Source organism: Aegilops tauschii, chromosome 1 (genome assembly GCF_002575655.3).
Source record: "Aegilops tauschii subsp. strangulata cultivar AL8/78 chromosome 1, Aet v6.0, whole genome shotgun sequence".
In the NCBI taxonomy this organism is placed as follows: Eukaryota; Viridiplantae; Streptophyta; class Magnoliopsida; order Poales; family Poaceae; genus Aegilops; species Aegilops tauschii.
In genome coordinates this window covers 493994721-494017729 of record NC_053035.3, presented here as the reverse complement: position 1 = coordinate 494017729, position 23009 = coordinate 493994721, and the positions used below count along the sequence as shown (strand labels likewise).

At 46.2% G+C, this 23009-nt stretch overlaps 1 protein-coding gene, 1 long non-coding RNA gene and 1 pseudogene across 2 annotated transcripts; 1 reads left to right on the top strand and 2 right to left on the bottom strand.

Annotated features, from left to right (window-relative positions):
* Positions 1-708: 708 nt before the first annotated feature.
* LOC120966315 (uncharacterized) lies at positions 709-7950 on the bottom strand. The gene is made up of 3 exons (XR_012188229.1): positions 5560-7950; positions 2247-3735; positions 709-2145 (listed from the first exon to the last, which is right to left on the bottom strand). It is a non-coding gene; the product is annotated as an uncharacterized lncRNA (long non-coding RNA).
* Positions 7951-11623: 3673 nt separating this feature from the next.
* On the bottom strand, positions 11624-14617 carry LOC109766253 (cysteine-rich receptor-like protein kinase 6; annotated as a pseudogene).
* Positions 14618-18664: 4047 nt separating this feature from the next.
* On the top strand, positions 18665-21850 carry LOC109766246 (cysteine-rich receptor-like protein kinase 6). Its single transcript, XM_020325015.4, has 7 exons — positions 18665-19652; positions 19731-19859; positions 19955-20070; positions 20238-20448; positions 20712-20949; positions 21062-21209; positions 21316-21850. Exons 1-7 carry the CDS (start codon positions 18800-18802, stop codon positions 21664-21666), a joined length of 2046 nt encoding a protein of 681 aa, XP_020180604.3. The 5' UTR covers positions 18665-18799; the 3' UTR covers positions 21667-21850.
* The last annotated feature ends 1159 nt before the right edge of the window (positions 21851-23009 follow it).

Below are 23009 nucleotides of genomic sequence, written 5' to 3'. Positions count from 1 at the left end.
ATTCTCGTTTTTGTGAAGCTGGCCCGACCTCGCTCTAGATTTCTGCACTAGGATCGACCGTCACTTCCTGAAGCTAGCTTATGGCAGCTATTCCGTTAGGCTCATCTCCGCAGTGGAAGGACTTTAGAACAGGCCCCTAATACCTAGAGAGGGACTGTACCATGTGTAGACACTCGTGCACACTTGCACTTTTAATGCGTTCACAGTTGCACTTTGCCTAATATGAAGGGAGGTGGAGGGGACTAGGTGAAACCGGTTTTGGCATGACGTGAGAGATTTCCTAATGATATGACATGGGGACAAAATTTTCCTAATCGGGGTGGGTGCTTTGTAACGCTAACCAGCGAATGGCCGCCTCCCAGCCTCCTAGCCGCGTTTCCGAGCACCGCCGACGCCATGGCCGATTTTCACTTCTTCGGATCGTCGCCTCCCGTCTATGCCTTGCTCTGTTTGTTTGGAGGAAACGTGGTATATATGGTAGTCAAAAAACGTCTTACATTATGGAACGGGGGAAGTACTACTTATTTAGGAGCCGCGCGTGGTAGATAGCCGTTTTGGCTCCGAGTCGGCCACGAGCGTGTTTCCGGTTCTGATCCAGATCGCCTTCCAGCTCGACACCGGAAGCGCCCGTCCGCGCGCGGCAAGCCATCCGAGTGCTTGCAAATCGTGCTAGGACGTGTAGCAGCGACGCTCTCCCTTTTCCGTCGATCGTTTCTTCTTCAAAACATAAAATAAAAACCTGAGTCCTTTTTTTTGGAACATAAAACCAGAGTCCTTCGAGCATGCGCAATGGCCTCCATCGATTCCTTCTCTCTCTCCGTGGTGCTTATCCTATGGGACTGTCTAGGTCTCAGTCGACTGAGACTTCGCGAAGTCTCAGTCAGCTGACGTCATCCTTGGCAGATTAGGCCTGCTTAGCATGGGCTTGTGGTGTGGGCTTGCTTGTTTGTTTGTTTTTTGTTTTTGCTGTCTGTTTGGCCCGTTGTACCTGTGACCCTGCCCATGGACGTAGCAAACACACAACAAAAAAGCAAAAAGCCCATGTATAGCTAAACAAGAGGAAAACTTTTGCTCCTCTCCCAGTTGTATGTTCTCTATGTCATGTAAAACCCTGAAGGAATCCCCAACACAAACTCCACTGACTGAGCGTTGAGTGGAATGCTCTTGTTCAAAACAGTTGCTTCTGCTTGTGTGTCCACATTATCAGCAATCCACTGCACAAACCCCTGGGTACAGGACAGTCGACCAGCTCCAGCAGATAGCCAAAACCACTGTTCCTAACAAGCTGGGCCCTGCGGTGGCTCTTCCACACGAGATTGACAATCTCAAAGAAGTATGGCACACTGCACCGGCTGTAAGCTTTAGTTGCAATCTCATCAATGGTGGCCTTTGTTGTGGTTGGGTCAATCCTTGCTCTCTGCTGCAAAAGAAATATAGAAGGTAAAAAGGTGTGTGAATTTATTTGAGCTGGAAAACTATAAAAAAAAATGGAACCCCAACTGATGAAAAAAAAGAAAAAGTAGTGATGTATCTTCTTTTTTCGTTCCAAAAGAGCTTCCCGTCGTTCTTTCCTTTGAGCACTCTTACTCAGCTGGCGGAGGGAAAAACAAAAAAAAAATTAATTAGGTTGGGGCAAGAAAAAAGAGGCAACATAGTTCATGCATTATCTATTTTTTAAAACAACAAAAAAAAGTGGATATTTATAGATAAAGTGTTACACACCAATGTCAGAACTTCTTCGCATAGCAAACCCTCTGATGCTTCAGTGTCAGTGATCTCGACATCATAGCCTCTCTCTTCTAAATCAATATCTTTAACACAACTTATCTCCGCCTTCTTCATTTCTATCACTCCCAGGTTTCCCTCCTTCAACTTCAAAAGCTGTACCTGTGTGCGGCTGTGTTAAAAAAATGCATATGATACATTAGTGTTGCAAGTAACTTGTATCTCTTGGAACATACTCTAGGCCAAAAAAGATAAACAGCAAATACAACACACATATGTTGCAGGTAACTTCCTTGTTCGCTCATGCTTACAGAAAAACAAAAGCAGCAGACATTGTAAGCATACAAAGGGTGATTGCATTTAACATACCACATTGTTTAGGCAATCTCTTTTTAAGTCTTTGGACTCCTTCATATGATCCTGTGTGAAAAAAAAAAAGAAAATGATGATCAGATCCAAAACAAACTGTGCAAAAAAGAAGGGGTTAAATCAAAAACACAGAAAAAAGACCGAGTACGTACAATTTTAAGCTGTTGACCTAACCCTTCTTTCAAGGAGGACTTGGTTTTAGTTTCGATCTCGCGTTCAATCTGCATGCGGGCATCCATCAGACCCTGCTCATAAAAAAAGAGGCACTAATTTATCTAAATATATATCACAAAAGTGGATTAACACAGAAACAAAAAAGGACAAAAATACCACTGGATACCCTCTCAAACTTTACTGTGCCAGTGAGCTAAGAAAAAAAGAAAAACTGCACAAAAATCATTCAATAAAGTTATGCATCAGAGAGTGTTGTGTCGATCTTAAATCTAAATTCAGATTAGGGGAAATCAAACACAAAGGTTCAGATCATTTCGGTTAGTAGGGCGGGCTTGAGAAAAGGTAATGCTCAGTGAGATGCAGGAGGCCCAAGACAAAAAATCCATATAAAGAATCTGGGAGTGTTTGTTTTACTAGTTACGAGTACATTAACAAATCCCAAACGTGCTTTTCTTTGGGCTTGCTTCATCTTAGCCAGCAGCTTTGGGATGATGATAGTTCCGATGTTGGCAATATTACGAGATGCCCTAATTAGCCATGATGAATAGCGGCAATCTCCTATCTCTAGAGAGACATCAGGTAATTGACTAGAAAAAAGGGTAAAAACTATCAACTACAGTGGGATTAAAAAACACTTGCGAATGATGTTGTTTCCCTTCCTGCACTGGTCTCTGAATGATGTAACGTATCTTCAGAAACGAGTGAGAGAAAATGAAAAAGCATGTCTCACCCTCGACTTGAGTGAAGGAACGGAGTCTGGCTAGAAATGGCCAGCAAATCAACTATGACATACTCTCTCTTTAGTACAAAGACATTTTTAAAGTAAAATAGTACTACGTATAACCCCACACTGGCGCAGCCTGATATATAACACCACACTGGCCCAACAAAATCAATTATCTCAGTATGCCGAATGCCTCAGAAAAATTCAAACAAGCATTGGCAATGCTCGGTGCAAGCACGCAACTGAGCAGACATCAGTAACAACTAAGTACGAGTACATCACAGCAGAATTCAAAAATAGTTACCTTTGAAAAAAATACGAGGTCGAGCTAAACCAAAAGCACTAATACGCTCCCCTCAGATTCGTGATTCGCACCAATAAGAAAGCAGGAAAAAATATACTTCTAACTAGCGAGGATGGTTAATCCGTTCACATATTTCTACTTGTAACTAGTAAAAGGAAACACTCCCAGATTTTCTTATGGAAAATGTAAAACATCAATTGTTTGTTTTTGGCAGTTCACCTCATCAGCAAGGCACGAGGACTCTGGAGGGGCGCTCGGATCGCCGAGCATCTCCTCACGGGCGTCGCCGAGCATCTCATCGCCGGCGAGTTCCGCCGCGGAAACCCCGCCCCCGTGATGTGGCTTCCTTCCTCTCCCGTTTTCTCTCTGTGTCTCAATTCGAACAGTGCCGTTGGGTGGCCTCTAGAAAGATGTTGAGCCTGGATCCACATTCCAGTGACTTAAAAAAGGAAAAAAAAATAGAAAACAGCACACCGTGTAAAGTCACTCCTTTCCTTCACAAAAAAGCATTGAAAAAATGTATATGAATTAAAAAAATATGAAAAAAAGAAAAATACACAAACTAGTTGTGAGATCAGGTGCTTGATTTGTGTTTGCGGGCATGGCGGAAAACGGCGGTATTAGGGTGCTCGTGTGAAACATAGTGAGGGTACAGGATTCGTGGGGGAGCTGCCCCGTTCCGACCAAGAAAAAAAGTCTACTTGTGAAAAAAAATGTTTGTAAAACGACATGCAACTGCCCGATGTCTCTCGACGCGCCCCCTTCGACAAAACAAAAGTCCCCCTAGTTGCTACCAATCTAGAAGACATGCAGTTGCGTGCCTAGTGTGGGACATGCAATTAGGCCCCATGTCTCTCGACGCCCCCCCCCCCCCCCCCCCCCCTCCGACAAAACAAAGCCCCCCCAGTTGCGAGCAAAACTAGAAGACATGTCATTGCACGCCTAGAGTTGGACATGCAACTGGTCCCCATGCCTCTCGACGCCGCCCCCTTCTGACAAAACAAAGACCCCCCCCCTAGTTGCAACCAAACTAGAAGACATGCAGTTGTGTGCCCATTGTGGGACGTGCAAACTGTCGCCTCTCCCCGTACAAACAAGCAATGGAAGTCGAGTTGCAACCAAGTTATAAGTCATGCAGTTGCAACTAAGTTAGAAGACATGCAGTTGTGTGTCTAGTGTGGGACATGCAACTTGCCCAATCTCTTTCGACGCCGCTCCCTCCGACAAAACAAAGCCCCCCTCATTGCGAGCAGACTAGAAGACATGCAGTTGCATGCCTAGTGTGGGACATGCAACTGGACCCCACGCCTCTCGACGTCGCCCCCTCCGACAAAACAAAGACCCCCTAGTTGCGACCAAACTAGAAAACATGCAGTTGCATGCCCATTGTGGCACATGCAGCTGACGCCTCTCCCCGTACAAACAAGAAATGGAAGTCGAGTTGCAACCAAGTTATAAGGCATGCAATTGCGACCAAGTTAGAAGACGTGCAGTTGCGTGCCTCCTGTGGGACATGCAGCTAGGCCTCATGTCTCTCAATGCTGGCCCATCCGACAAAAGAAAAGCCCCCCTCCCAAAGTTGCGACCAAGTTAGAAGACATGCGGCTGTGTTCCTAGTGTGGGACATGAAACTGGGCCCCATGCCTCTCGACGCCGCCCCCTCCGACAAAACAAGGACCCCCCCAGTTGCGATAGAACTAGAAGACATGCAGTTGCGTGCCCATTGTGCGACATGCACCTGGCACCTCTCCCCGTACAAACAAGAAATGGAAGTCGAGTTGCTACCAAGTTATAAGGCATGCAGTTCCGATTTTTCTGAATCTCCCACCATCCACACAAATACCGACAACCCCCTGTTCTTCAAACGGCGTGGCAACAACAACTTTCTTGGGTATTTTCTATGCATCATGGAAAAAACACAAAAACAGAGACAAGTATGTGAGTGTTTTATCAAAACCATGAAACTTCCTTTTGTCTCTGAATCATTTAAAAAAATGGTAAAAAACACAATTTAGATTTTTTGCTTGATAAGCGTATTGAAAAAAAAACTGAGCATGAATACATGTTCAAACATACTTGCAGATACTAAAACTCCTGCAAACAAATCTTATATTTTTACTTATGCAATTTCCAATTCATAAATCATATTACCCCACCCCTTCTCTTCCCTAGGAATCAGATTTGCATTATGTGTTCAGATATATATACTTGTAGCATACCCATATAGAAGAAAAAATTAAAAAAGGAAAAAAGAGATACATACCATCATGCCCAAACAATTGTCTGTCCTTGTGAGGCGGTGAACGAAAGGAAACCCGATGAAATCATCACTGAGAGGCAGCAGCCCTTGTAGCTGAAAACACTCTGTCTCATTAAGTAGAAGCCCCCTGATGCGAACAATGCCTTCACCATCATCGCTTGAAGCTTCTCCATCCTCATCATCTGAATCTGAATCTTCAATGGGATCACCCTCTTCCATAGGCTGTTCATCTTCGGAACCGCTGCCCACTTGGATCACACAAATAGCTGCCCTAGGCAAAGGTTCATCCAGGAAGAACACCACCATCTGACCCTTCCCTAGCTTGTTGTCATCATAGAACTTCGTCCAACCGCTCCCATACATAGCACTCTTTGTACGACCCTTTTAACACTTTACAGTGTATGTCCTTTGGTTTGCCACAAAGTCACCTTCTCTCTAGTCACATTATTGAAACAGACCCTTTCATTGCAAGGCACAACCTGATTTGAACACAAAATAAAATAAAAAATACAAAAAGTTAGGAGTGATGTCACGACAAAAGTTATGAGTATTGTGATGACATTAGTACAAAAAGTTAGGAGTGAGTTACCCCTGCATTGTTGAACTCCTCCCATGCAAACGTGCTGAAACCGCTTCCCTTGCTCTCATAGTTGCAATGGTTGAAACAAACTCCACAAACCACCTGTGCACATCCAAAAAGAAAGCAAAAAATAAAATAAATTAGAATGGATAACTCACTAAAAATAACAGTTTACAGTGTCATTTCTTTGATCTCAGAAACAAATATATATTTCACCATGTATTCATGCAACTTTATGACTGTGAAAAAGCCCAAAAACTATGCTTACCAGATGGTACAACCAAAAAAAATTACATATTAAAAAAGTGCTTCTGCCGTAAAAGGCTAGTGGTTCAGTTTTGGGACAAGAGAGAACGAAAAGTATTGTTGTACATGTGGTTACGATTACACTCTTCTGAAATAGCAAATACAAACAAAAAGTAGTTTTCAAATAGCTTCACACAGGGTCCATCAGGTTCCTGGAGTTAAAAATCCCTGCCCACCCAAATGACAAAATCTTGCTTTTTAATACGTTTTTATGACTAAAATTAATTCACAATACGATGCTAATCCAGGCTAATATATTTCATTTTTTGCTACTCGACATATCAGAAAGTACTCCTGTGAGGTCATGAGTCTAAACTCTGAACTAAAAGTACCTACATAGAAATTGGTGGTGCTACTAGTACTACTTCCAGTAAAAAAAAAATACAAAAAGGTACTAATCACTCTGTTATAGCTACTTGGCTTTACTGCTAGTTCTAATCAGTGCCACAGAAGTAACTGGGTTGCGCTTGAAAAAATCTAGAAAACAAAAGAGAAAGACGACACCACATACGCTGCTAGCGGATTTGAATCAATCAACTGATCGTTAGTTGACTATCTACATCCTAGCAGATTTGATCAAGCAAACTTCGTGCTAACTTTGAACGTGCATATTTGGATCAGGTGCTCTAACACTAAACAAAAGTGAAAAATGTACAAAGACATACAGTGTTAGTCTCAAGTGCAACCAAAAATCAGCAAACAATGCAATGAAAAAAAAAGAAAAAGCTATGAAGATATAAAACAGCACTAGCAATATGCCTATACTAACTACCACTGGAAGTGACACTATGAACATAGAAAATGGTAAAAATGAAAACTATGGTCAGTAAGATGAACATACCAACAAGTCTAAAACTATATTCAGTCGTATGAACATACCACTGCAAGTCTGAAACTATGTTAGCAAAACCAACATACCACTAAAAGTCTGAAACTATGTTATGTACCACTGAAATTCTAAATATTAACTATGGACATGGAAATCATCTATATATCATGAAAATGTATAAAAAGCTATGAAAGTCTGAGAGTCTGAAACTACTAGTCAACTGAAACTACTAGTCACTGAAAGTCTGAAACTACTAGTCAACTGAAAGTACTAGTCACTGAAATCCTTTATGAACGTATCACTGGAAGTCTGAAACTACTAGTCAACTTCCTCCGGTGATAAAAGATACATCATCCTCTACTTTCACTGGGAATGATTTTCAGCATTCTATTGACACACAAAAACAAAAATACAAAACATCTTAACGATAGAAACGCTATAAACAAAAACAAAAAATCCTCTAGATTACTTTAATCAAACAACTATCCATGAAAAAAGAAAAAGGGATCTACATATATGCATACATGCAAACCCGAAATATACCACTAAAATTCAGCATGCATCTTGATACACACGAACACAAAAGAAAAATGAGAAAAAAAAAAGATCTAATAAAAATACAAGTGCTACACACTGGGGGCGATTCTCTACTTGAAACTAGTATGCCGTATTACTTCATACAAAAAAACCCAGGTCTATGTGGGGGGGGGGGGGGGGGGGGGCGTGCAAAAAAAAACACAAGCAAAAATTCTGGGACTCACTTGACCAGCAGCATCGGCCATCTTTCTCTCTGTCTGGTATTGCAGGAGCGGTCGGATCTGAACGTCAAAAGAACCCCTTCGGGAACACCAAGCACTTGTACAGATTTGGGGGAGGACGAAAAAATGAGAGTGGAGAGGATAGAGATGAAATGACTGTGCCCGCTCCCCTCCTCATATTTATCACGGGGTAGCCTCTTCCCCTTCCCCTCTTAATTACTCCGGTGCCCGCTCCCCTGGCTCCCCTTCCCTCCCAGCGGCCCGAGAAAAAAAAAAACAACGGAAGAAGCCCATCCCGAGACAAACTGCCCAGCCCACAAAACCACAAACGCTCGCCCGCGGCCAAGCTTCCACTAAAAAAAAAGAAACGGGCCGGTCCGCGCCTTAGACAGGCCGAAAAACGACACAAAAGCGACCAGCGTGAATCTACAAGCAAGAAACAGATCGGATGGGTAACCAGTCGACTCAAGTCTCAGTCGACTGATTTTTAGCAGCGCCGTTATCCTATCTCTACGAAGCTGCTCCTCCTCACATTTTCTTTCTCTCTCTTTCCCTTGCATCTCATCGCCAAAGGAGAGGAGAGGAGTCTTGACGAGAACCACCACAACAGCTCGAAAATCGGAAGAGTTTGACGCCGGCCGTTGCCCGTTGGCAATAGCAGCCGGAGCTCCTCCACTGCATCGCTGTAGGTGGCATAGCTGCAAAGCTTCAATGGAGGGGAGCCATGGCAAATACCAGCACAGCAGCCAGGACCGGGAGGCGATGCGAAACTGCGCTCGTTGACGAACCCTAGTATAGCAACTTGTCCATGGCCATCGTCCCATGCAGCACTCACGCGACGGCAGCGGAGCTGCAATGGAGCGCTCGTCGCGGACGAGCTGCAATGGAGGGCTCCTGTTGAGTATATCGTGTAAGTGTATATTTGTGTATAGGGTCCACCTTCTGTTTTCTTTATATAGTTGAGGTTGTGACTCCCCTCTGTACTCATATATACGTGATTGATGCACCGATCAATATATCGCGATTGCACAGCCCACATCTTGCCCTTCTACACGGTATCTATCATAGCACGATCCTAAACCCTAAGCCGCCGCCACCAGCCGCCGCCGCCGCCACCATCTTCTCGATCGCCGCCGCCGCCGCTAGTCGCCGCCGCTCCCCACCACCGCGCCCTCCGCCGCTGCCACCTCTTCACGACGCCGCAACCGCCGATCGCCGCTCGCTTCTGCTCCCTGCCTCCACACCCCGCGCCGCCACCCGCGCCGCGTACCCCACCCCACCCCGCACCGCCTCCCGCGCCGCAGCAACCCGCCACCCCGCGCCGCGCCTCCACCCGCGCAGCACCACCTCTCACCCGCGCCGCGCCACGCGTCCCAAACCCTAATCCTAGCCATGAGCTCCTCCTCCTCCACCGTCTCCAACCCGTTCGCTGGTCCCGATGTCACCCTCGTCCGCGACCTCAACATCCATGAGCGTGTCCCGGTGAAGCTTGATCAAAACACCGCGTCCTACTCCGCTTGGAACCGGTACTTTTCTCTTGTGTTCCCTGAGTACCTCCTGCACGGCCACGTGGACGGCACCGTGGATTCGGCCCTCAGGATCAACGACGAGGAGTGGATGATCCTCGACGCCACCATCATCCGCTGGTTCTACCTCACCATCTCCAGCGACCTCTTCCACACCGTGGTGGATGACGACGGCCTCTTCACCGACAATAGGCTGCAGCGCAAGGTCCTTCTCCACGGCTCAACGGCCTCTTCACCGACCAAGCTCGACGATTTATTCATGCGCCTCAAGAAGCTTGCCGATGAGCTCCGTGATCTCGGGGAGATGATCGGCAACGAGCTCCTCATCAGCACCCTCACCGCCGGCCTCAACGAGGATTTTGGGAACGCTGCCTCCAACCTCATCCTCATCCCGGAGCCTACCTTCGCTAAGGTGGTGGCGTACCTTAAGCTGGCGGAGCGCCGGATGCGGATGGCGCGGACTCGCGCGACCCACACCGCCCTCGTCGCCGGCACCCGCGGGGGTCAAGCCCCGCCGCCTCCGCGCCCGACGCCGCCCCAGCCGGCGGCGCCCACCTTCCCGCCCGCCCCGGTAGCTCCCTTCCCGCCGCCCCAGCCGGCGGCCAATGGAGGGGGGGGGGGGGGGGGGAGGGGGTCGTCGCGGCGGCCGCAAGCAGGGGGGCGCGGGCGCTCAGGGAGGAGCACCCCGCCCGCCGCAGCAGCATGCCTACTCCATGCCGGTTCCCCGTGCCCCTGCCCCGGGTATCCTCGGCGCCGGACCACCGTCGCACCAGGCGTTCTACGCCGCGCCTCAGCCCTATGCGGCGCCCTACGGCCAGTAGCCGCAGCCAGTCGAGCCGAGTCTGAATTTGAGCTTGTTATGTTTAGTCGAGCCAAGTTAACTCGTTATCTTAACGAGGTATAACAAGTGAAGCTGAGCTGGCTAGACTCGACTTGAATTCCACCCCTACCAACTTGTAAGTCCAAAATAGACTGAGTCTTTACTTTTCATTATACATTCTGATATAGAAAAACAATATCGAACTTCGGAAAGAGAATGGGGGAGCATAACCATATGTTGATACTCTACAACGGACTATATACAAGTGGTAATGCCTTCAAAATTGATTTGAATGTACTCAAATGCCTCGAACTGGGACCTTGGACTGCGTCGGACATTGACTCCAGTAGAGTTAGTTGACTGGCAACCTCTCACTGCCCTTCCTCCTACGCTCTCGGAGACCCCTGACCAGATTTTTTGCCCCACTTGTCTTCTCGAAAATTTTCCATTAACTCACCAAGTGGCGGCCACGTCCTCGCTATAAGGGCCTCTAGCTGAATCAGAATCTTCCTTTGGCAGGCCATCAGATGTAAGCTTCTGGCTAGTGATCAAATACTTAAGCGACATGGGCATGCTTGCGCGACTTTCTCTCTTTGTGGCGAGATCGACATCACGGAGGACATCCTCTTTAATTGTGTGCTGGATGGAGCAGCGTTCGATCACGGTTGAGCATCTCCTGGAACCTGACTAGTGTGGAGGATATTCTTTCTATCCTTGAAATTACTCAGGACAGTTAGCTAGGGTGTTTTGGATTGCTTTTACTACTCTTGGGTGGTCTTTGTGGACAGTGGACTACTCATAACAAATTTACGATTGAGCATTTTTTCCAAACTTTCCTGCTTACTGTTTGTTAAATTGTTGCCTTTATTCAACAGTGGAGCCCTCTCACTAAAGCCGTTGATGTTGATGCTGTCATGTTGATGATTTCCAAGATCCGCACCTCCGCTATCACTCTATCTACCCCATGACCCTCTATGGAGAATCATTGCTAAGTTTCTGTGTTTATTGTCGGGCATGCGCGTCCTTTTGCTTCACCTGTTAGGATCTGTACCTGGATTGTTTGTTATGAACTGTTTTATCTCTTTCCCTGATGAACCTTCTTCTGGACCTTGCCGTGACGGTGTTATTTATAAAGTCGGGCTCCTATCTTTACTCTAAAAAATGGAACACGGTGGCTCAACATATTTATCCATACATAGCAACACGCATGTGTTCAGTGAGTCAATAAAAACACCCTTCACCAGAAAAACATGTTTTCATCGAGTGCACCACAATGTTATTTAGTTATTGACTCAACAAAAACCCTCCTCAGAGAGTTGACACCTTTAATTGTCAACCCAAGAACATGTAAATTGTGCTAAGTTGGCGTGATTCCCAAGTTGTTGCTAGCCTTCTTGGCATAGAACGCCGGCTTAGATGGGGCAGATAGAGACACAGTATCACTTCCGAGCATCATGACCACAGACGACATAAGCGGTCGATCAGCCGGGTTTTCTTGAACACACAGAAGCCCTATATGGATGCATCTTAGCACGCCGCTCTCTGAGAAGCTAGTGTTCATGCTCGGATCCATCATGTCCAACACCGTTCTTGCCATCCAACGCTCCCATATCTGCACCATTTTTAGTAGCCATGAGCTTAAAAGTCTAAGTGCAGGTTTTCACCCGGTTTTTCTATAATTAACCGGAATATTTTTTTTTGCCTCGTTAGAAAAAACTTCGGCCTACTAAGTGGTAACACATTGTTGTCTAGTAATAATGGTGATTAGGTATTCAAACAGCAAGCACATACCGCATTCAGAAGATCTTGAGATTCCTCAGAATTACTGTAGTCATTGTTCTTCTTCCCCGTTACAATCTCAAGAACCATGACGCCGAAGCTGAATGAATCAGATTTCACGGAGTAGTTCCCACGCATCACGTACTCTGGCGCCATATATCCGCTATAAGAACGTGATGAGGTACGTCATATTTAGTCACTTACCACTAGATGATTATGCAACATACCACTTGGATTAGCCTGATATAAGTGTTATGGTACTTACTATGTGCCGATAACACGGTTCGTTATTCCATGGGTCTGGTCTTGCCCAAAAAGTCTCGCAATTCCAAAATCTGATATCTTCGGATTCATATCTTTATCAAGCAAGATGTTGCTAGCTTTGAGATCACGATGGACCACTCTGAGCTGGGAGTCTTCATGGAGATATTGCAGTCCTCGAGCAATTCCATTAATAATCTTGTACCTCTTTTCCCAATCCAGTTCTACATGTTTCTCAACATCTGCTTTTCATTATTAAAGTAAATGGATATAGAATATATTAATGTCTAATATGCAGAGAGAAGGAGGCCATAATTGACTTTGAGCATGATTCAATTGCAAGTACCAAAAAGGAAGAGGTCGAGGCTTCAGTTAGGAACAAACTCGTAGACAAGCAACCTCACTTGTTGCTCCAAGCAGACGCCAAGAAGTGTTACAAGGTTCTTGTGCCTAAGCTTTGCAACCAAAGAGAGTTCATTTTTGAGCTCCTCAACTCCTTGTGTTGAGCTCTTCGATAGTCTCTTCACTGCTATTTCATCGCCGTCTGGAAGAATACCCTAAAAGATCAAACCAGAGTTAAGCTCAATTAACGAACTCTCAATATAGTTGGCAATTTCAGTAGAGATATGTCTATTTAGTACCTTGTACACCTCGCCAAATCCGCCATCACCAAGCTTGTTGCTATCTGCAAAATCCCCGGTTGCAACCCGCAAGGTTGAAATGTCAATCAACATCGAGTCTACATTTTCATTGTCCTCCTCGTCAGCGAAATAACTGGGATCTGTTTAATGGTCGATATCAAAGTCACAACGAGTATAGATAACCTACGTCGCTTTGGGTCCTTTCAAAACTTTCCCGTTGTAAACTGGTGAATTTTGCACATACCTGACTGTTTTGCTTTTGATAGTGGACGCTTCCTTCTCCAGAAAAACAAGCAAGCCACAAGGTTTATGGCAGCTAGAGTAGGCAGCAGAATAATAAGAACCATGCCAGGGACACTGTATTTTCTCCCTGTGAACTGAGCAATGTACAAGAAAAATGTCAGCTCAAATGGAAAACATGTGTTAGAAAAATGATTTTTTTTCATATTTCTCTTTAAATTTGGGTTGCTGTCTCACTTGGTTTGTAAATTTGAACCTTTTTTCTCTAGGCCCTCTAACTCGGCAGTATTTTTCACTTGGCTCCTTGTTGTTAGAAGGTAGGTACAGAAAAGTTATTAGCGTGCTTCAAAATTTGGCAAAGTTTGACACTGAATGGTTTGTTGTCAATCACTGTGCTAAATCGTTGGCAAGGCAAATGTTAGCATGGTACGGTGAAAATTAAAGCTTACCTCGTGTGGATGCCGCCGCCCGCGGCGGCGTCAAAACCGTTGGTACCGCAGCAGGCGCAGGCGCTGGTGCTTCCGTGCTCGGTGCTGGTGCTGGCAGGCGCACCATGACAGGGCCATCAAAGAAGGAATAGGTCTGGTACCGGAAGCTGCACCTGACCTGCAGAGCTCTGGCTCCAGTGCTGTCCACGAAATACTCCGGCAGGAGCACCATGTTCTTGGCGAGGCACTGCCGGCACTGAACCGCGGTCAGGTCTGGCGTGCACTGCGCCCAGCTGTAGATCTTGGGGAACTCCCGGTCGAAGTCGGCCTCCCCGGAGGCGTACCGCCGCGTGGAGTTGAACGCGGCGTAGTCCGCGGTGGCGTTCACGAGCCTGGCCACCAGGCGGTTGAACTGGCCCTTCTCCGACGTGACATTTGTGCTCTCCCAGAACCTGTACGTCCGCGCCGCCACCGGCGCCGGGTCCCTGGTGGCGTTGGAGTAGTGGAGCGTGCACGAGTCGTAGTACATGGTGGCCACCTTGCTGTAGTTGCACACGTTGGGCAGGTCCCGAAAGGCCTGGGCCAGGCAGCTGAGGCAGGACGTGGCGTTGGCGTCGCCGCGGCAGAGCGAGGGCCCAGACCTTGTCCGGGGCGGCGCCGGCCTCGGCGGTGGTGAAGAGCTCCGGGGACGCCGAGGCGTTCTTGGGGAGCGAGGCGGCGAGGAGGTTGATGTTGGCCAGGTACTTGCTGCCGGCCGCGAATTGGCCGTCGCCGCAGTCCTGCCACGGGTATCCCGCGGCGCCCGGCGCGAGCAGGGCGGCGACGGCGACGGCGACGATGGCCGCGGACCGGACGAGCCGGTGAGACATCATCCTCGGCCTTGTGGCGGGCATGGTGGAACGAGCAAGATGTTGGAACGTATGTTTTGCAGACGGGGGAATGAAACTTGCTAGTGCCTAGTGCCTGCCTAGTGAACGTCCTTGTCGAACGACCATGGCAACTGGCAAAGCAAGTCCTTGTCCGTTTTCTGCAACTAAGCAAGTACTTAGTGTAAAAAACGCTTTTATATTATAGGACGGCGAGAGTAGCAATCTTCCGTTAATGAAAGGAGAAAACTGGACGGGTGAACCTTTTCCATTCCACTGAATGTAGTCGCAAAAGGTGGCTTGGAGTTCAGTTGAATTGAAGGGATTTTACCAGTTTGGATGCACATGACTCATCATTCCGCAAAGCCATGGACCAAACCGTGCGTCAAAGTCCAATGTGTATGCGTCGAGTCAAAGTTCTATCTATCTACAAAGCCATGGAATGGAATGCTTCAAGCGAACCAAACCGTGCGTCAAAGTCGACTATGCCAATGTGTATGCGTCGAGTCAAAGTTTATGCTATCTATCTACTCCCTCCGTCCGAAAATACTTGTCCTCAAAGTGGTTGTAAATGGATATATCTATAGCTAAAATAAGTCTAGATACAACCATTTCAAGGACAAGTATTTCCGGACGGAAGGAGTATCTATCTATCTATGATGATAATGATGATGATGATTATTATTACTACTACTACTCTTATTATTATATTATTCTTAAATTATCTCAGTCGTTAATTTTAAATATTGACGGCCGAGATTTAAAATATCTAGTGTTACATACAAATATCAAATATCATCATGCACAAACAATTTGACATGTCTCCTCCAGAAAACAAAAGTTTGACACAACTCATATGCCTTCCCTTTAGAAAAAGGTGTACGAGACAATGATGTCTCGCATAAGTTTGGTATTGCAAAATACATCAGACAACTACTCCCATGTGAGAGTCCCATCACCCCACCAAAAGAGTCCGAGAACAAAAAGAAAGTCCAAGCACAATACGCATCATCATTTGGACTCCCTTTTCGTGTAAAAAAAGCAACATGTATTCTTTTTTTAGTTAGTGCTTTACGTTGTGATAAAATATTCTCTATCAGATTAAAAAAGAAAAAATAAATGTGTATGTACACAGCAAAAACTGAGGGGCCATTCTTTTGGAAAAATACTTTCGTTCAAAATAATAAAGATGTTACCAGTAATAAATCATGCATGGACAACTCAGACTAGAAATACGTGGACATCTCTTAGTGCAAATAATTTATATTTACATTCTCGCATTTTGTAGTAATGAATCATGATGTATGTTCTTTTTTTCTGATGGGTCATGTATGTTCTAATTACAATGGTTGAAATTCAATATATCGATGGCAAGAATTAAGGCATGCAAATTCTTCAATATAAAGTAGCTATTCTTCATGAAAAAAATAGCCCTGAGAAGGACATGGGAAAGCATATATATATTGTACATACATAAGATAAATACCCCGTACTGTTGCAAATATGAGGCACATAAGTAAACATATTGTCAATGCCTTAAAACTTTGACCACTATAAGATATGCAGAAGTATAGTGATTGGACATGTAAAATCAACTTTCATTTTCATACGTTTATGCCATACACCATTTTACTATTTTTTTTATGTATCATAAATAAATATGGCGGCAAAAATTGTGAACTGGAAATTGTGAATAATCAACTGTGCCATATGTTTAGGAGCGGATATAACACTATATAACTCTATAATTAAATGGAGCAGATCGACATGTACACCATCATGAAAGAGTCACAAAACTCTAGACAAAACTATGAATATCCCGATCATTTGTGCTCAATGACTTTGGTTTATAGTAGTAATTGAGTTCAAGGAGACAAATGGAGTGATAAGTGAATACCTATTTTTAGACCATGGAACAAAAGCTCGGTAGTTATTTCCTTCAGTCGTCCTGCCCAACTATTTGGGCCAAGCTCCGCCACTCCCTCCTAGTCAGAGCTCCATGCAAAGGATCGAGCCAAACAATGGCTGCAAAAATACAAGGACGAGTCTTTCTAACAAAATCATCACCGCACCAGGAACAAGCGCAAGATTTCCACACTTCTCAAGAGCACGCAAGGAGATGAGGGGGGAGGTACTTACTAGATTCAGGGCAACTTCTTTCCGGCATAGAAGTTGATCTTCATGCTTCCCTCGAAGTGGAGCATGATGATGCCCTCCCATGACAGAGGTACCGATGACTTTAGTTCTGCCGTCACCCATACCAGGGTCTCCTCAAAGGATGGGTGCCCCTTCGCAAACAATCTCCCTCTCTCCTTCACCATAGTTTGAGAGAGCGCCAGCCTCACCAGATTTGCCCTCTCTTTGGCTTCGTGCTCCACCTCTCTTTGTTTTGCTTGACGAATCCGGTATACCCTCGATGATAATGGGATTTGTTACTACCAACTACGCTGCATGGATACTTAGATAAGTACTGGATACGCGATAAGGAGACACATCTGATACGTCAATTTTTAAAAAATTAGGATACATGGATACGTTTACAATATAAATGAGGCACATTTTACCATACAAAAAAAAAATTAAAAATGCGAAAATAAGGAGTTTTTATGAGAGGCGTATCTCTTTTATTCAAGTGATGAAGTATTTCAGCTAATGCTCCAAGTTTCATTTTGATCATATGAGATTCTAAATGGAAATATGGCATCAAAATAGAGTAAATTAGTTAGTTGTAAATACAAATAAAATTAAGAAATAGTTAGATACATCATGCTTTTCCTTATCTAAAATGTGGCACAGCAGTATCCCATGTGTATCAAATATTAGTTTATTAAAAAAATGTAAATAAAAGAATACGTATCGAACTGTATCGAGCTAGTATCAAAGTATCAAGGCAATATCCGTCATGCATTTTGAACTATCTGCGCAATGTAGCCTGCCAGTCCTCCCACATCTTTTTTTTTTGTAGAAAGTATGCTTGTATTCAAATTAGGAAATAATGCAAAGTTCTTAACCTGTACAAGGACACCCTAACAGAATAACAAAGAGCACCCTAAAACAACCTGAAACACGAAGATGTGTGTCATCATCTATGAATCTTGTGAGAACAACCCTTCACCATATGTGGCTTTGAGTACCGCTAGATGTGCCCCTTCCATATGAAAGTGAACTAGGATACAGTTTCGATGCTACGGCAGGGCCAGTCGCCCGGGCCAATCATCCGGCCCAAGCAGGACATCCCTCTAGCAGCAATACAAAGAAGGAGGAAGAACAACATCAGAAAAATCATACCGACGAGGAGGAAGAATAATCTCCTTCTCCACACAACCACATCCCTTCCGATGACCAACCCAACTAGTGTCGGTCGATTTGCAGACAACATAGCCCGCGACCTCAACGAGTTCCGGGGATCCCCCATCCCATTGGCTCCTAGACCAAGGCAAGATCCCCGTTTGACTGCGAACCGAGACTAGGACAACTTATTCAGGCATGACGCCACCGCGATGGCTTCAACAACTCCCTCAATCCTAACCAAACTGAGAACACACTCGACCCATAGGTCTGAGGTCCCCCCTCCCTCCCACCGCCAGAGCGGCCGACGAACGGAGAGGGAACTAGCGGCGGCGGCGGCATGCAAAGGGACCCGCTCGCTTCCAGTTTGCCTGGCTCGGGCCCTCGTCTCATGTACCAACTGTCTAATCCTCCCACATCTGCTTGTGACAAATCCCGCTCGGCGAGCCGCTCCCTCGCGTGACCCGCCGCATTGGTTTGAATCGTCCATGCCCCTGGATTTGATCTCAATCTAGACCCCCCTCTACGTGATCTTCCGTCGGTAGAGGGGGAGATCAGGACATGCCATGGCTTTCTCTCTTGGAGTGACGAGGAGAGAGGACATCGTGGTGAGGCGCCGACAGCGGCGCCGGCAGGGACAGGTTAGGCACACTGACGAGAGCTGTCATGCGGGTCCCAATCTTGTGTGCAATGTCCTGTTGGATAGGGCTGATGACTCGTCCACTTGCCAGTCATGATACCACACACCCAAAATTGCGGCTCTGCGGGCGGCCAATCAACTTTGACTCCTTTGGCGCACCCACTCGTACTCGTGGAAAAAAATATGACAAATGGTGCGTCGCCGTCGCCGTCGCCGCTCTGTCGTCGTGCGAAAGAAAAGCGAGCCGGTCCACCGGTTTCCACCCACGCGCTTCCACGGCGATGCTCCCCGGCGGCTACGCCGTCCTCGCCATGATCATCGCGGTCCACCTGCTGGCGCCGGCTGAGTCGGCCTCAATGGAGTGCGACGGCAACCCCCAAACGTCCAACAGCACCTTTCCCTCGACCCTGAAGCTGCTCGCCGCGGGACTCCCCGGCAACGCCTCCGCCTCCCCAAACGGCTTCGCCAGCGCCGTCGTCGGCACGGCGCCCGGCCTGGTCTACGGCATGGCCCTCTGCCGGGGCGGCACCAACGCCTCGTCCTGCCGCGCGTGCGTGGCCAAGGCGTTCGGCGACGCGCAGGCGAGCTGCCCCGGTGACACGGGCGCCGCCATGTACGAGGACGGCTGCGTCCTGCGCTTCTCCGTCCAGCGGTTCCTCGACTTCCTCGGCGCGGACCAGTGGCAGGTCCGTGAGATCACTTTCTCCGTTGTCGCTGATCGGGCCAGCGTCGCGGTTTCGGCCGCCTGGTTCGGCGCCGCGGTCAGTGCGATCCTCGCCGCCGTGTCCGACCACGCGGTGTCGTCGCCGTCTCCGGCGGCGAGCAGCAATTCGACAATCAGAAGCAAGTTCTTCGCCACGGGCGAGGTGGCCTTCAACCCCAGGATTTACGGCCTCGCGCAGTGCATGCCCAACCTGGCGCCGGCGCAGTGCGACGGCTGCCTCCGGAGACTCCAAGATGAGGCAACGCCCTACTTGGATGGCGGCACTAACCCCGGATGGATCGAGGCTGGTTCAGCGTGGTGCATCCTGAGGTACAGCGTGCGGCCCATCTACGACTACGACGGCCAGGCAATGCTTCAGCTTCAGGCGCCGCCACCGCCATCTCCTTCGGCTACTCCCAAGCATGGAGCAGGTAGTATCTAGCACACTTTACATTTCTCTTCTTATCTGAACAAAGCATTTATCAATCTTTTATTTTCTCGCCATTCAGCAAAGACAAGGAATGCATCAGGAATCTATGCAGGCATTGCTTCTTCTGTTGTCTTGTTATTGATTCTACTATCAGTTTTCGCTTTCATCCGCTTCAAGAGAAAAATTAAGGCCGCCGAGGACGATAATCGTGAGTAGAATCTTGCATCTAGCAAAGTCATCTGTTCGTTCTAGAGCTGGACTTGCCGTTTGCTGACAACATTCTTGCTTTTCATATGAAACCAGCATTTCAGAAGATGGCGAGAGCCCTGATTTTCGATTTGACGGCACTGCAAGAGGCAACCCAGAACTTTTCAGAAGCGAATAAGCTTGGAGAAGGTGGTTATGGAATTGTATACAAGGTATGTCGTATACTCGTATTGAATTTATGCTCAAGCCAGCTCATCCAAAAGTCCGAACTGATGAATTAAGACGGGCAAACAGTATGAAAACAAGCAAGAAAGTGAGTGAAAAAAGAGTCGGATATATTGCGCATTTGGGCATCTTCTGAAAAAACAATTTCTTTCAGGGAATACTGCCGGATGGGCAAGAAATAGCAGTGAAGAAGCTTTTGGGAGCGACTGAGCATGGTTTGCATCAGTTGCGCAATGAGGTGCTGCTATTGGCGGAGCTTCAGCACAAGAATCTTGTTAGATTACAGGGGTTTTGCTCGCATCGGGGCGATACGTTGCTTGTTTATGAATATATCAAGAATGGGAGCCTCGACAACTTTCTATTCGGTATTTATTTTCCCCTCCATTCACTACTCTGGGTCGTTATATGCGCTCGGTGCGGTTGTATCGAGAGTGAAAATGTCCTTTATATTGAAATAAAATCACTACTGTAGTATTTCCAGCAAAAAAATTTTGCACAACTAAGATTCATACACCGTTTTATTTTCTTCCAAACTTCTTCAGCCAAGTGAGTTCTTATGATTGTTCCTTATTTATGATTATTTTCGGCATCAATTAATGTAAGTTGAACATATTCTTTTCGGCAACAGATACTAGTGAGGTTAATACTCTAAACTGGGAGCAACAGTACAACATCATTCTTGGAATAGCCAAGGGAATACTGTATCTTCACGAGGACTCCAGCCCAAGGATAATCCACAGGGACCTTAAAGCTAATAATATTCTTCTTGACGAGGAGATGGATCCTAAGATCGCAGACTTTGGATTGGCAAGGCTGCTACAAGAAGGTCACACTCATACTCAAACCACTAGAGCTGCCGGAACACTGTAAGTCAAATGCGTATAATGAAGTTTGCAAGAACAAAAAAGATACTTGTAATTATGAACTATTTCACTTAGTGAAGGTGCGTTTCCAAGCCTAATTGCTCATCCTCTGCAGCGGTTATATGGCACCGGAGTACGCAATACACGGAAGTGTGTCACCCAAGATCGATATTTTCAGTTTTGGTGTATTAGTCTTTGAAATTATAACCAGGAGAAGGAACTGCAGTTCAGATTATGGGGATACCGTGAACCTCATTAGTGATGTAAGTGCTGGATTTACTTTATTTTCATCAGTTGTTAGTGTCTTTGAACACAGTAACATTTATATTATTGTATCTAAAAGCATCATCCATGTTAACCATCTACCAGGTGTGGAATTACTGGACAAAAGGAACAATATCACAAATGATGGACGAATCACTCAATGGATACCCTCGAAGCCAAGCGCTACGGTGCATCCACATCGGGCTACTGTGTGTCCAACCGGACCCTGACGACAGGCCTCAAATATCGACCGTCATTTTCATGTTAACAAGGGACACCATGGAGCTTCAGCCACCGGCACAACCTGCATTCTTTTTTGGAACAGAATCACCATCTCCAGCTTCTCCACGATATGGGCAACGCCGCTACATGCATGGCAGATCTCGATCTAATCTAGTACCGGAAGATGACGTATCTTGGAATGGGGTTACAATTACTGAGCCATATCCTAGGTGACATACGATTTGGATTCTTGAAGTGGCCATGTCATGTTTTGTCATAATGGAGGCCAGTAGGCCGGATTAGGTTTATATCTTCATCGTGAGCCTTGTAATCAATGTATCTTACTAGGTCTGGAGGGTTTACAGTTAAATCAATGTATCTCGATGTTATCAATTCCAGCTCCATTCCTAGTTCCAAATATGTTTGAAAAGTCAAAGTTTCTTTGAAAATTAAAGTGTTTATGTGGTTTGTACATAAACAAGTCATCTTAACCAAGGACAACTTGACAAAGCGTAACTGGACAGGACCTACTAGGTGTAGTTTTTGTGATCGGAATGAAACTATCAAACACCTTTTACTTGATTGCCCGTTGGCCAAAGTTCTATGGCGGACGGTGCACATAGCCTTTAACATTACTCCTCCGAATTCTGTCAGCACGTTATTTGGAACGTGGCTTAACGGGATAGAGTCCGAAACAGTGAGACACATTCGCGTAGGAGTATGTGCTTTATTGTGGGCAGTCTGGAACTGCAGAAATGATTTGGTTTTTAACAGAACAACAAATATTCATTCTTTTCAGGTTATCTTCCGAGCCAGTGCGTTAATCCGTATGTGGTCGCTACTCACTCCGACGGAGGCCAGGGAGCGTTTGGTTACTGGATCTATCCGGTGGGAGATGGCAGCACGGGATATCTTCAACCGGTTTGGATGGCGGTCATGTAATAGGATAGGCAATTAGTTCTCCTATCTTTCTTATGCCAGCCGGTTGTGGCTTTTTGGTTAGTTTGTTATTGGCTCTTTGGCTCTTTGTGAGCTTTCCTTTACTTTCGTTTGAGACTTTAAGACCTTGTTGAACCTAATTGCTTATTTATATAGTTGACCGTATGCATCGTTCTGATGCAGAGGCCGGGGAGCTAGTTACCCCTCTTTAGTTTAAGAGTATAGAGCAGTTTGGTAGCTCATAAGGCTCATAACCTTGGGGTTGCGGGTTCGAATCCCACTACCGGCTCCATACTCCTTCTTTATGATATATGCATGATATAATGTGAAGCCCTGTAGGAGCTCCCTAAGGACTCTAGCTAAGACCTTTTTGAGACCCTGGGTGACTCGCGTGGACTTATCCCCTCTCGGTAAGCCGAAGACCCGGGTTGCGCTGCTTGATGCTCCGATCGAAAACAAATCAGTGGGGCCATGCCGGTACGACAGACCCCCCCCCCCTTTTCAAAAAAAGAAAAAAAAGTGAGTCTTGTAATCACTGTCTTAAGCTGCTCAAGATGAATGATACTCCCTCCGTCTTATAGTGCAGTGTCAAAAACGCTCTTACGTTATGGAACCGAGGGAGTAGTACACTTATTTTT